The following is a 13,081-nucleotide window of genomic DNA, read 5'->3' as shown; positions in this document are numbered from 1 at the left end:
GTCGTGCACACGCAGCTGAGCAATGCCTGGTTTGTTGTGCTTCTCTGCTTGGAGGGAAGATCAGCAGTGTCATGGCATCCATCCCATCCCTTCCTGTGGACTTGCATTCAGCTGTACTTTACTGCTACTATTTTGGGTACCCTTTACTCTCCAAAGGAGCAAACAGAGTAAGTACAAAGATAGAGATGCTAACTGGAAGCTTTCTAAATGTGGCACTGGCAGGGAGCATGGAGAGACAGGGGAAGGTAGAGACAGCTGGATTTGTGTCTCAGCCACCCACTGTTTAAGCTTGCTGTTACCCAAAGTGAGAATCTGCTTTTATAACAGAGTGCACTGAGTTCACCCACAGCCCTTCAGGCACAGCCTGTGACAAAGGATTCAGCTCTGCATCCTGAACCTTTCTGGCACCATGCCTGGCATATCAGGGTGCTGCCTGCCATCATCATGACTTTGGAGAGCTCCTCACATCCACTGGTTTTGAGACTTAAGTTGAGGCTTTCACTTGACATCTCAAAAACCTGAAAACCTGGCCAGGCCACTGCAACCAGCAATTCCTCCAACTGATTTCAGATTCCCTGAAATGCTGAGCTTCTCTTGGAGCGAGGCTCTGGTGCGTGGAGGGAGGTGAACTGTGTTTCCGTTTAACTAATTAGCAGCTGTGTCTTGGCCAATGCACACACGATGCACCAGCCATTTTTCAGCTGTTCCAAGCCTGCCTGACTCTGCTGAGGCAGCCAGAGGGAGACGAGAACCAGCAAAGCACCAAGGAAGGGGCAGGACCAAGGGCCCGATTCTGTTCAGCCAAATACCATGTAAAGCTGAGTAACAGGGAATTTACAGGCAATCACTGCAGGGGCTGAAAATGGCTAACAAATTTCATTGCTCTTTTTATTGTTCAGCTGTTGTTGCTTTTAGAAACTAGTTTTGAGCAGTTCCCATTCAGAAAAAAAAAGTCCCTCCCTGAGATATTTCAAGCTGTCTTCCCCCCCCATGGCCCATTCTCCTTCCTGAAAGGACTGCTCTTTTCACATAGATCTAATCTCTTTAAGAATTCTTAATGACCAGCTTGTGCCAGCTTCTCCTTATACGCTGCATCCAGTTTTTAATAGGACGGTGTCAGGATGTGGGCATGAGGGAAAGCCAGGCTGAGATGCCCCAAAGGGTTCAGCCTGGATTAGCAGTGAACAGACTGTAACACACCAATGGGCCATGAGCTGGGACAGTTGAGTTTCCAGCAGGCAAAAGATCCACTGTGTGCATTGTGAGGGTTGCCATAATCTGCATTATTTGTATTTTGAGCTGTGTTTGACATGTACAAAAGTGCAACTTGAACTGTTATGGCACCCTTCAAGAGAAGGAGGTGGTGCGCTTGGGGCTTTACTCTGTTTCTGCCCCTAGAAAAATAATGTGCTTATTTTAGGATTGACAGCATTTGGAATCTTAAAATCATTTAGGTTGGAAAAGACCTCTAAGGTCATTGATGCCTTCTTGCTATCAGGAGACCTGAGAGCTTTGCAAGTTCAGATGGATGAGAAGGGGAATTTCTCTTAAGGCTTATTCATGATACAGAAGGGATGGACTTTTATACAGGCACTTCTCTGAACCTTGGTTTCAGTTGTGGTCACTCAGACTAGGACAAAGAGCTCTGAAGGCCCCAGTTCTGCAACAAAAAACAGTGATGTCTTATACAGCCACTGGCTCAGAACAGGCATGTGGGAGAAGCTGGAATAATGACAACAGATGATGAATTATGATGTTAAACCCACAGGATTAAACATTTTAAGAATAGCCAGATTAAAATGAGTTTCTTTCAACAACAGCAAAAAAAAAATAGGTTCTTTATGGTAATAAGTTATGACTGATCCCTTGCTAATTGCTGACTAATCATGCAACTTGCAAAGCCTGCCTTGTTGCTCTTCCCAAGTAACTGTTCAGAGAAGCTTTTGGGTTAAAACATAAAGATAAATAAAAAGGATATTCAAAGTAATGCAAACCACACTCCATTGCAACTAGTATTTATTAAAAATACAGTGGACAAAAAAAGCAAGCCTCCAAAAAGTAGTCATCAACACCATCAATGTACACCCTGGCCCACCCAGCACCACGGAGACACAGAGTGCTCTCAATCCATTTCTCTCACAAAATGTTGACTCATGTTTGGTTCATTACCTATAAATGTGCATAGTTTAAAGACTTGGTAATGTAACATGAGCATAAAATGGCACCAAAGTCAGTTTGCCCTGCACTTCCAGCCACTCTCAAACCAAGGAAGTAGTGAAATGTGCGTAAGTAGCAAGATGTGCATGGTGGTCATGCATGTGCTCAGTAGTCCCTGGTATTGCCCTGAGTCCTTTGTGTGAGCTTTGCAGCATGACAGCAAACTTGAATCATATGCCCAAAGTATTGTTTTATTGCTACTGAGTACACAGAGTTTGCTTTTAATTTTCAGAATTAGCTAGAGCCTGGGGCAGGCCAGGAGGGCAGGGTGTGTTGTGCGTGGTGAGGGGAGGTAAGTGCTTGCATCAGTCAGTAGACTTCCACGTGTGCTTCTTTTTCCTGGCACTTTGTTTCCAAGCTAAGGAAACTTTTGTGCCATTGGCACAGCAGTCCCATAGATGAATGCAATCTCTTGTATGTGCAGGATTGGGTGGGACTGTTGTGTCAGTATGGCAGTGCTGGCTACGCGCCTGGGAATGACAGGAATCAAGACTGTAATAATGCATGCAGATTGTCCTGGCTCTGGCCAGGACATGGGTAATTTTTGCAGGAGCCAAGAGAGGGCATGGCTAACAGCATGGGGGGTTATTATGGGGACCAGGGAAGGGGTCTCTTCCAGTAAGGGAGCGGTCACATAGTGCCTGTTCTCTCTGTTATTGAAGGTGTTACTGCTCATTTTCTTATGCCACTGCTGTTTCCAGTAAATTGTTCTTAACTGAACCCATGATCTTTACCTACTCTGCCTCCAAATTCTCCTCTTCAGCCTGCCATAGCGAAGGAGGAGTGAGAGAAAATGGAACACTAAATTGGGGAATACCATTCCTAAACCACATCATTAATGTACAAATGTTTATGGATTTTGGGCACCAAGAGTTCCAGATTTCTTTCCCTTTCAGCTACAGCTGCAATGTCTGTTGCTCTCTGCACCTTATCTCACAATGACAACAAACAAGAATCAAATCAATTCACCTGCAATGGAAAGAGTGCCATTTGTTGTAGCTGGTGTACAAGATTTGTGAAGGATTTGTAGCAAATCCTATTGCCTCCTCATCTGAGACCTGTGCTTACTTTACATGAGCAGGATGTGCATGGCAGTGTGGTGTGCTCCCAGTACTTTAACCACTTAAGATGATTTTTGGTAGTGTCTTTGACCTTACTAGAATTGTCTTGAACCCTGTATGTATGTGCAGCTTCACATTAGCCATAAGCAACCAGTAACACCCTGTTTAGAGCACTTAAATTAACATTTGAAAAGCAGCCATTAATATTAACAAGAATGTTGAGCAATTTCTTCTCTAGGACAGTTAATCACCAAGGCTAATTAATGCTACATGACTGTGGCCACTGCTACATTTATGGGGACACTTAAGTGCTCCAAGGCCAGAAGACTTCATGAAAAGCAAATTAGAGAAACATGCAGGAAAACACTCTGGCAAAGGCAATAGTAACTACCTTCATTTTCCAAGTGGCCACTAGTATTAAAGTCTGTTTTATCTGTCAGAACTACACAGGTTGCTGGTTACTAGGGGCTGCACCATGGCATTAAAAATTTGGAATCTTCTAGAGCTTGGTGCAACATCTCCTTCTAAAGTCAGGGAGAGCTTAATACTTGCTTCTGTACATGGCAAAATTAATCCCTTAAGCATGCAAACAAGGCATCCATGTATTTCAGTGCTAAGGTCAAAATGCTGGAACATGCTTCTAACATTGTAAAGCTTATCTTTCAGATCAGAAAAATAATTCTTCCACACCCAGAAATCCTCTTTCTGCATCATGTTTTACAGAGCACAAGGCAGAAAACTGGGCAGCTACCTTTTTTTTTTTCCTTTTGAAACTGGTTATGTGGGTATTTCCCACTTGCATGTGTCTATTATGAGGAAAGGCTGAGGGAGCTGGGTCTGTTCAGCATCCAGAAGAGATGACTGATGTCTCAATGTATATCAGTGTCTAAGGGGGAGATGCCAAGATTATGGAGCCAGGCTCTTCTTGGTGGTGCTGAGCAATAGGACAAGAGGCAATGGACAGAAATCGATGCACAGGAAGTTCCACCTGAACTTTTTTACTTTGCAGGTGACTCAGCACTTGAAACAGATTGCTGAGAGAAGTTATGGAGGCTCCCTCAAGGGAGATATTCCAGTCTGGACACAACACTGTGCTCTGGGTGCCTGAGCAGGGGGAGGTTGGAGCAGGTGACCCACTGTTGGCCTTTCCAACCTCAGCCATCCATTTTGGGATTCTTTGATTCAGTGAAGGGAAGCAGTAGCACTGCAAAGGGATGGGAGCTGCCCCTTGACTCTGGCTGTTCCATGTTTATAATCTCTGCCATATGGTGAAGTTCCCCAGCTGTGTTCTTCTCACTGTCACCCTCTAAATTCAATGAAGAAGGTCAGGGGAAAGACTGACAAACACAATTCTGAAATCTTAATCTTTGACTTAAAAATAGTTTCCAAATAACAGCACTTTCAGCAGTGGCTTAATTTCCAGAGCTCACAGTTGCATGGTGTGATGATAGCAGGTGTATTTCACAGCACAAAGGGAAAAAAAAAAACCAAAACCAAAAAGCTCTGTGGTATAAGCAGGAATCTTTTCTCAATCCGATCATGAGAACACTGAAATGGAGGTACTGGCAGAGTAGAGAAGTCTGTCCTCTAGAAAATACACATGGTTTTCAACAGGGATAAGTGGCTCCACTGTTCAAGTGAGCTGACAGAGTAAGGCAATGCTGGAGGCATGGGGTTGCTGCAGAGGTCTCCAAGCCCAGCAGCTGAGCAAAAGGACTTCTGTAAGAGGCTGAACAGAAACAGTGGTCACTTGGAGGGTTGGAGGTATCTGAATATTATCTAGACCCTTGAGAATTCTCCCCTCTGCCCACCTGTCTTACTAATCAACTTGAGCTCTTGGATGATGATGTCATGAGTGACTGCTTTGCACATGTCGTACACGGTCAGCGCAGCCAGGCTGGCAGCTGTGAGAGCCTCCATCTCCACACCTGTCCTCCCCCAGGTGTGACAGGAGCTGCGAATCACCACTGCATGCCTGGCCTCATCCAGGCTCAGAGACACCTCAACGTGGTACAGAGGGATGTTGTGACACAATGGGATCAACTGGCTGGTCAGCTTGGCTCCCTGAATTCCTGCAATTTGGGCTACTGCCAGCACATCCCCTTTCTTCACCTGGTTTTGCTTCACCATCCCGAATGCCTTCTCACCCAGGAGAACCACGGCACCAGCAACAGCACTTCTTCTGGAATCTGGCTTCCCTCCAACATCAACCATTGTGGCCCGTCCTTCCTCATCAGTGTGAGTCAAGTTGTCAGAGGCACGAGGTACCCTGGTGCAAGATCCCGAATCCCTGTTATGGAATTCAGATCCTGAACATGCCTCTTTGGACTGACAATCCACAGGAACTTGGCCAACAGAAGCATCAAGGCACTTTGTATCAAATGTGGAGCTTGGGTCCTTCTGGAAGACACTGTAGCCTCGGAGCTGGGTTTGTAGAATTCCTGTTGCTATGTGCCATTGTTTCTCTGGGTGAGATCCTGGTAGGAAAATATGTCCTGTGAATTTATTTTTCATTGATGCTTTTCCATTTTGTTTGGGTAAACTTGCTCTCAAAGTCAGCCGATGGCTAAATGTGTGGCCCCACCGTTTTGAATTTGGGGAATTCTGTAGGGCATCTTGGCATAGTGGGAATGACATCAATGCAGGCTCTGGAGAAAAAAAAAGTAAGATGAGAAGAACATCTTACTAACTGGAAAGCTAAACTGCCTGTAGCAGCTGAGAACCCTGTCAGAGAACTGCTTTGGACTATCTGTGTTGCAAAAACCTCAATAAGCCTGCAAACACCCACTTTTTTTTCCCCTACCTCCTTCTCTTCTCTCTCATCAGTTCCCCGCATTTCCTGGTTTGCTATTAAAAAAGACAAGACTCAGACTCATTTCAAGGTCCCTGACAAAAAGAAACAACTTACTTTCTAAATATATCAACACCTTTTGAGAAACAGCATTCAAGAAAGCTTATAGAAGCATCAGTTCTGAAGAAAAGTGAATCACAGCATCTCAGCATCCATTTGGGACCATCCCAGCACCAGCCTTCTTTCAAAAGCTTGGCAGGGTTAAGAGGAAATTTTTACATTCAGATTCTCAGCTTTGCCTTTCCAAACACCTCCCTCCCAGCACAGGCAGCTGCACTTCCTCCTTTCATCTCCTTCTGCAGGGAAGGGTCATGCCAGCACTTGAGGACAACAGGGACCAGAAGCACTGCAACTGCACTGTCTACAATCTCAGAGGGTGATGGGAACCTCTCGTATTATTGCCAGCTCTTAACACGTTAATGACAGCTGAAGTTTAAGCACTGGAAAAACCACAGTCCCCTCACTGACAGACAGATTTTAAATCTACTCAGAAGCATGTTCCAAGTTAAGCTGGCAGAGCTCCCAGCTGGCAGAGAGGTAGTAAGCCCTCCTGCCCCTTTTCGCCATTTAATCCTTTGGTTTTGGCATTTGCACTGGGCTAAATGCCAACTGTGAAGACAGAAGGAGTCTCTTTCACATAAAAGTGAATAAAACGTTTTGTAAGTAAAGAAAGCAGCATAGAGGTAAGTGGCTAAGCCCTGGTCTAACAGCACCACTGATAAGCATGTTTCTCTGTTTCTGAAGAAATGTGGCATTAGGCTGTGCTCAATAACCTCCTTTGGTAGCTCTGGTATTCAAGGACTGCCTTTTCAGCCTATCCACAGGTGCATCAAAGCAGCTTCCTGCCCCTCTGCACATTGCTGAGCTACCTCTGCTGCCCAGGGACTGTCCACATGACAGTAATAGACACAGTGTGGACTGCGTTTAATTGTGCTCCTCCATCTTTTTTAAAAAGAAACTTACCAAACTCTTCCTTGTTAGTTCCAGCCTCTGCTAAAACAAGACTGATGCACTTAGCACCACTGTCATCCAGAGTACCCTCCAAACATTGGTCTGAAAGTACCATTCCTGAAGCTTAAATCAACCACAGATTTCACTATTATAATCACTGCAATAACTTAAATTCAGGCAAAGGCCTTTTTTCATCTACAGCTGATGGCCCATAAGCAAGATTCCTGCATGTCTGAAGGCATGTGTTTACCTCAGAGAAATGGGAATTAATGGACATAAATGTGCTGAGTGAAACATTTCTCTGCTTTAGAAGAGCATAGAAAATTATTTTCTTATTCTTCTTCTCTTGCTCTCTCTTTCCATAGTGGGGCCTAACCTGAATATTCCTTTTAAAATCCAGGAACTCAAACCACTCTGTTCTTCTGGACTCCTTGATAAGCTTTAAAGCTGACACTAAACCCCTGTGAAAGTGTCTTGTTTTCAGGAGAAGCCAGACTGCAAAGGCAGACAAGTACTTCCTTCCACAGGGTAAACACACATGGGTGGGAGCAGGGAGAAAAGTTTGCTCAAGTAAAGTGGGAAATAAACAGACTGCAAGAGACAGTAATGAGGGCAAAGCATCTTTGCTTTTCTGAGCAGCCTATACTTCTTGAAGTTCTCTATCTAGTCATCTCTATTTGCAACCAAATTGCTCATATACCTACAGAAAAAAAAGTAATAGTTTTCTACTGCACCATATACTGAAACCATCTGATTAATTCCATCTCCTTATATACTATTACTGCACCTCAAGTTTAATTGTGTCAGCTTCCAACTAGCACAATCTCAGGGGGAGAAAGAAGGCAGAGATACTTAAACTAATGAGGAAATTCCCATAACTGAAGTGAACCCAGGAGAAAAAGAACCTGCTGAAAGGAATATTTTGATTAAGGGAAATAAGATACAAACCATATAGCAAAAGATTAGACAACAGCAGTGCAGAGAAGACGCCAGGTTTGGCTCACTGCATCTAGCAAAACCAATTAGTGATTTCCACAGCAGTCATTAAATTTCATTAAATTAATTCCATACACACACTCCCCCACTGACTGCTTGCACGCCAGCATTATTTGAAGTTTGTAACTAACTCAAAACACAATTAGGAAATCTCCTAATGATTCCCCATGTGACACAGTGGGATAGTCTCCACTCATCTCCAGTCTCTCCACTGATGCGGTGACTGCCAGCAGTCAGTCTCAAAGGGAGATGGAACAGCTGAAGGAGGAGGACCTGGACAGGCTGCCTCTTTCACTGCATGTAAGACAATGTAAAAGCACTTTTAAAAAGGAAGTTGGATTGTTCTGATCTGTAGACATCCAAACATTGCTATGAATGCTAACTTTGGAGTATGGGAATTCTTTCAAAGAGAACTTGAAAAATTATGTAGGTCCCAGTGAGCTGTCAAGAGTTTAATAAAGTATTTTTCATCTTAAAAAAATAAAACAACAAAATTTTTCCTCATGCATCAAGTCAATATACACTTTAAACAAAGGGTCCTCCTTACCCTTTTTCTAGAACACAATGCAGCAGTGGCCATATACGAGCAAGCAAAGGCACAATCTTGCACCAGGCAACAGGGAAAATTATAGCTCTTTAAAGTGAGGCACTAAGTGAAAAACATTCCTAGTGAAGACCTATGTTAAAGATCTCTGTGCATCCTATATCCTTATAATGGCAACATATGTACAAGCCTTGGGGGCTTGGTTTAAAAAAAGAGTAGTTGCTATTATAGTATCACCTGCTGCAAAGACTTGCAAATTAATGCATGCTCCTCTTCTCCAGAATACCTGTTTTAAAACCTGTGTTTTAAGCTGCCCAGCAGCTAACCTGCTCCAAAACACCATGGGAGGGTAAGTTTGGATTTGAAATGTAATATTCATGTCTTTCACCCTTGTTTGTTTTTTCCCCCCACACCTTGTTGATAAGGAACAATGACATCTTGCAATTAACCTCACAAAGCTAACTCTTGTAACCATTTCTTAAGGTTTTTTGAAAGACAGCTCTTAAAGAAGAGGTAAACATAGGCATGGACAAGGTAAAATCACACTGAAGGAGACGTTAAAAATCAGTAAGAGAAACACAGCAGTGCTACATCACTCATGAACAGAGCTTCAAGCAGAAGTGAGAGTTAGCAAACAGCTTCAATAGACACTAGAAGGAAAGGAAAGGCTCTTGGTTCATAGGTCTTTGATGATTATGTTCTGAGACTTTGCAGCAATAAGTGAGGTAGGAACACTTGCACTTCTGTCAGCTTGATGGCTCTATGTATATTATAAACAAAACTGAATTTCTTAATCCATGGACAAACTCCATTCTGCATCCTTTATATTTATATAGCAATACAGTCAAGACTCACCTCAAACTGTTTTGTAAGTAACTACACTGTTTTAGTTAAGTACAAAGAAAGATGGTAGGAAGGCTGATTACCCCTTTGGAAAATGTAATGAAGTGTCTTAATTAGAGCAGACAAAACCAGGACTGTCAATTGGAAAACCAGGTAAGGCTCAGTAGGGACACTAAACCTTTCCTCCTCCTCCACTTCAGCATGTTAACTATAACTGGCTAATTAAGAAGCCCTTTTCTTTGCCTAAACCTAGGGCAGAACCAAAAGCTAGATTTAGAAGCCAAATTTTCTCTGTTCCCCCAAAGACAGAAACCCAACAAAATCACTGTATGTTTTTTACGTACTGATTTGTCACCCACCAATCAGGACCATTGGCCGGTTTTTCATCCGGGAAATGTTAAACATGCCTAGAAATAAAATAAGGAAAACATAAGAATCCCAGCTTTCTAGGCTTTAAGTCATGCATCTGGTTTACATGTTCAGTTTTCTGCTCTTCAGAGTGCAACCTGCCTACTAGGAAAAACAAAGCTCAGTAAAGACAAAGGGAACCAGAGGAAGGGGAATCCAGCACGGTATAATTTAAAACTGTTATCTGCCTGAGTCTCCAGGCATCCAGCTGCTGTGGGTCTAACACACAAAAGAACTCTTTCCAAGAAAGCTTGCCATAATATGAATTACAGCCTACCTACTACAGAATTCAATCTATTTGAGACTATCTTGTCTGTAACAGCATTTCTCTGCTCTAGTTCCATAGAGAAGCTGTTAATAAGTGTTTCTGTTCAAAGAAGTTCAATCACAGAAAGCCCCAGGGACAATAATGAGATTAACACAAACTGAGAGAAGATAATGTCAAGTAAATGCTGCTGATGGTAAAATGACTTTAATAGACTCTTCCCCATCCACTCCCTCCTTTCCCAAACCAGAATTCATAAATAAACGGTCTACAAATAAAGGAACAAATCCCTCCCCTTTCCTTACGTTTATAAGGCACTATTTTATCTGGGTCAGACCAATGTCCTTTGGAAGTTAGTCGACACTTAGATTTAAAAGCTACCTTTACATTTGTTTCACACATTAGGAGAAAAGGGAAAAACCTACTGCTATTAATCTGTCAGAATCTGCAAGAAAACAAAAGGGCCAAAACATATTTTTAGTGTACAGGGGACTAATCCATGATTATAAAACCAGTCCATCTACAAAAGGTCAGCATTCCCAGCTGGAGCCAGATTACAAAAATTCAGGTTCAGATGTTAATGTTTATATTAATATAAATTTAGAAAAGACAAATGTAGCCTGAGAATGTGACATCATGGACCTTGAGTCACAACCTTATGCAGAGCACTAGATGAGTACCCAAAAAGTCCTGAATGGTGGCAAAGAGATTTGTCACTTCTAGAAACACGTTAATGCAGTACTTAGATCAACAGCTCAATTTAGTCCTTCTTTTACAGTAAACTAATAAAAAAAAGGGATCCAACACAACTACTTAGCTGTGCACTTTGCTGTTGCTGTTATGAGCAGTGGTATTCGCATATATTTGAGAGCAGAAGTCAGTCCAAAAGTCTTTCAGACAGTTTGGATTCTAACTCTCATGGAAGGTTACAAGTACCAGGACATTGTTTTCCGTATCACTGCTGTTATTTCTCAACAAAGTATAAAAAACATACCAGCATGCTGTTTCTTTTTTCTGCCCACTGCTGCTCCGATAATTTGAATCAACTCCTCCTCTGAAGCACCCAACCGTAGGTGATCCCTCAAGGACACTTCTGAATTCCCAAAAAGGCACACCTGCAGCCAACCCAGGGAAGCAGAGGAGGAGAAATGAGAAAGAATAAAATAAATTACTTTTACAAGTATTTTGAACTAACCCCAGAGTGAAGAGCTTTGAAGAGTCATACCCTGTTGAAGGGAACATTTATGGAGATTGTTTTCTTTATCTCTCATGTACACGCAGACAGCCTGGGATGTTTATGCAGCCCAGGCTCATTGGACCTTCAGGCTGCCTCGGTCATCCGATGTTAGGCAGCAGCACAGCTGTTGTCAATATCAGGTGACAATGCATAAGTGCCAATTTTTAATTGAAAACTTTAATTTTCCCCCAGAAACTGCCAGTTTCAACGTGGCAGGAAATGGTTATCCCTCCTTGTTCTACAGCCATTGAGCAAATGTACAGGCTGCTCTTGAAGGAAAAGAGCTACAAGTTGTTTGGGAAACAAGACAAGATCCTTGTGGAATGCAAAAGCCAAGCCCTCACAGCTGCTTGGACCCTTTTTTAATGAGAAATCATCTGCTTGTCACATGTTTAAGATGATTTTGAATCAAAGATTAGAAGAAATGTTTATATTTACTGGCCTTGCAACCATGTTTTACAACTGAAGTTAACTATGTTAGGAAAACAGAGAAACCAAAAAAAAGGTGATGTAACATCTCCCTAACAGCCTGACAAGATGGAACAAGAATTCATACAGAATAAATAAACAGGAGCTAGCTGGTAATAATTATGCATCTTTACATCCCAGCTACTTTTAGGGCACGAATTTCAACACTATTTTCACTGCATGAACTGGAAAAGAATCCTGCTTCACTACCAACCTTTAGGCTCCCATCTGCTGTTATCCTCAGCCGATTGCAGGATCCACAGAAGTGCTCTGACATGGAGGTGATAAAGCTGATTTGTCCCTGGAAATGTGGCACCTTGTAACTCTACAGAAACACAGAAGAGAAAAAAAAAAAGAGTCAAATACAGACTCCTAGCTTTTATAGCTCCACTTGCCTAAAGAGCAGAAAATCTTTTTTAACACAGATTTTCTTCAACCCTAAGATTCTATCAAAGAAAAAATAAAAGTCAGTTTTTTCAGGTGTCCCAGTTTATTCTGCCCCGTTCCTAGAAATCTCATACTTGTTAAATGCTTGCTCTTGCAGTTATCAACTAACAGGTGATGCCTCTAGGAGCATGAGCTAGAAATTCCCATTTGGCACTTTACACTCTAAAACAATAGTTTTTTTCACTGAGCAACTCTTCCATCAGGATTGTTAATGTGCAGACATAGACTGACAAAAGTTTCAAAAGCTGCAAATACAGGATACAGGCCTGGCATTCTTTATATTTGACTAAAAATACATCTAGAAAACACATTGTATATATAAAGGTACAGACTATGACTAGGACTTCATAAGATCAAGTCTCCTGCAGGCAGCTTGATCAAAACCTACGAGTTACCACGCTGAGTATTTATTACTTTGGTTGTCAAATATCAATGCTGAACTTGGAATAATTTGGGGATTTGGGGCAGGGAAGGAATAAGGGCATGTTTCACACATTCTCTGTCCAACCCCACCTTGGCTGTGCTGGAAGTCTCACAGGGTAATTTCTCCAATTCCGGCCATCGCTGTTTAATTGTATCAAGCATTTCTTTGTAGCTCACCATCTTCTTGAAGTTCCATTTATTGCCTAGAATTAACAAAACCAGCCTAACCTTAGACTTTATTTTATTTTCTTAATTAGCAGAGAACCAGCTTCACATTCTCTGTAAGTGTCACTTAAGGTGACAATGAGGTGTCCCAGCCCCAACGAGTCCTTCTACACCTTATGGAGGGAAGAAGCTAACCTGCAAAAAG

The 13,081-nt window shown here is 42.4% G+C and overlaps 1 protein-coding gene across 3 annotated transcripts in view; it reads right to left on the bottom strand.

Annotated features, from left to right (window-relative positions):
• Positions 1-3,394: 3,394 nt before the first annotated feature.
• The window catches only part of MOCS1 (molybdenum cofactor synthesis 1), a 28,414-nt gene continuing 18,727 nt past the window's right edge, over positions 3,395-13,081 (bottom strand). The window contains exons 7-12 of one of the 3 annotated variants that reach the window (XM_058020382.1): positions 12,802-12,914; positions 12,056-12,166; positions 11,131-11,251; positions 9,823-9,870; positions 5,090-5,926; positions 3,395-5,007 (exon numbers count right to left, since the gene is read on the bottom strand). In XM_058020382.1, coding sequence (XP_057876365.1) covers positions 4,886-5,007; positions 5,090-5,926; positions 9,823-9,870; positions 11,131-11,251; positions 12,056-12,166; positions 12,802-12,914 — 1,352 coding nt within the window. In that variant the 3' untranslated portion in view covers positions 3,395-4,885. The other 2 variants (XM_058020383.1, XM_058020384.1) reach the window with 2 other exon arrangements.

Source organism: Melospiza georgiana, chromosome 3, assembly GCF_028018845.1.
Source record: "Melospiza georgiana isolate bMelGeo1 chromosome 3, bMelGeo1.pri, whole genome shotgun sequence".
In the NCBI taxonomy this organism is placed as follows: domain Eukaryota; kingdom Metazoa; phylum Chordata; class Aves; order Passeriformes; family Passerellidae; genus Melospiza; species Melospiza georgiana.
Note: the sequence above shows the minus strand (reverse complement) of the source record. Positions and strands in the feature narration are given on the sequence as shown.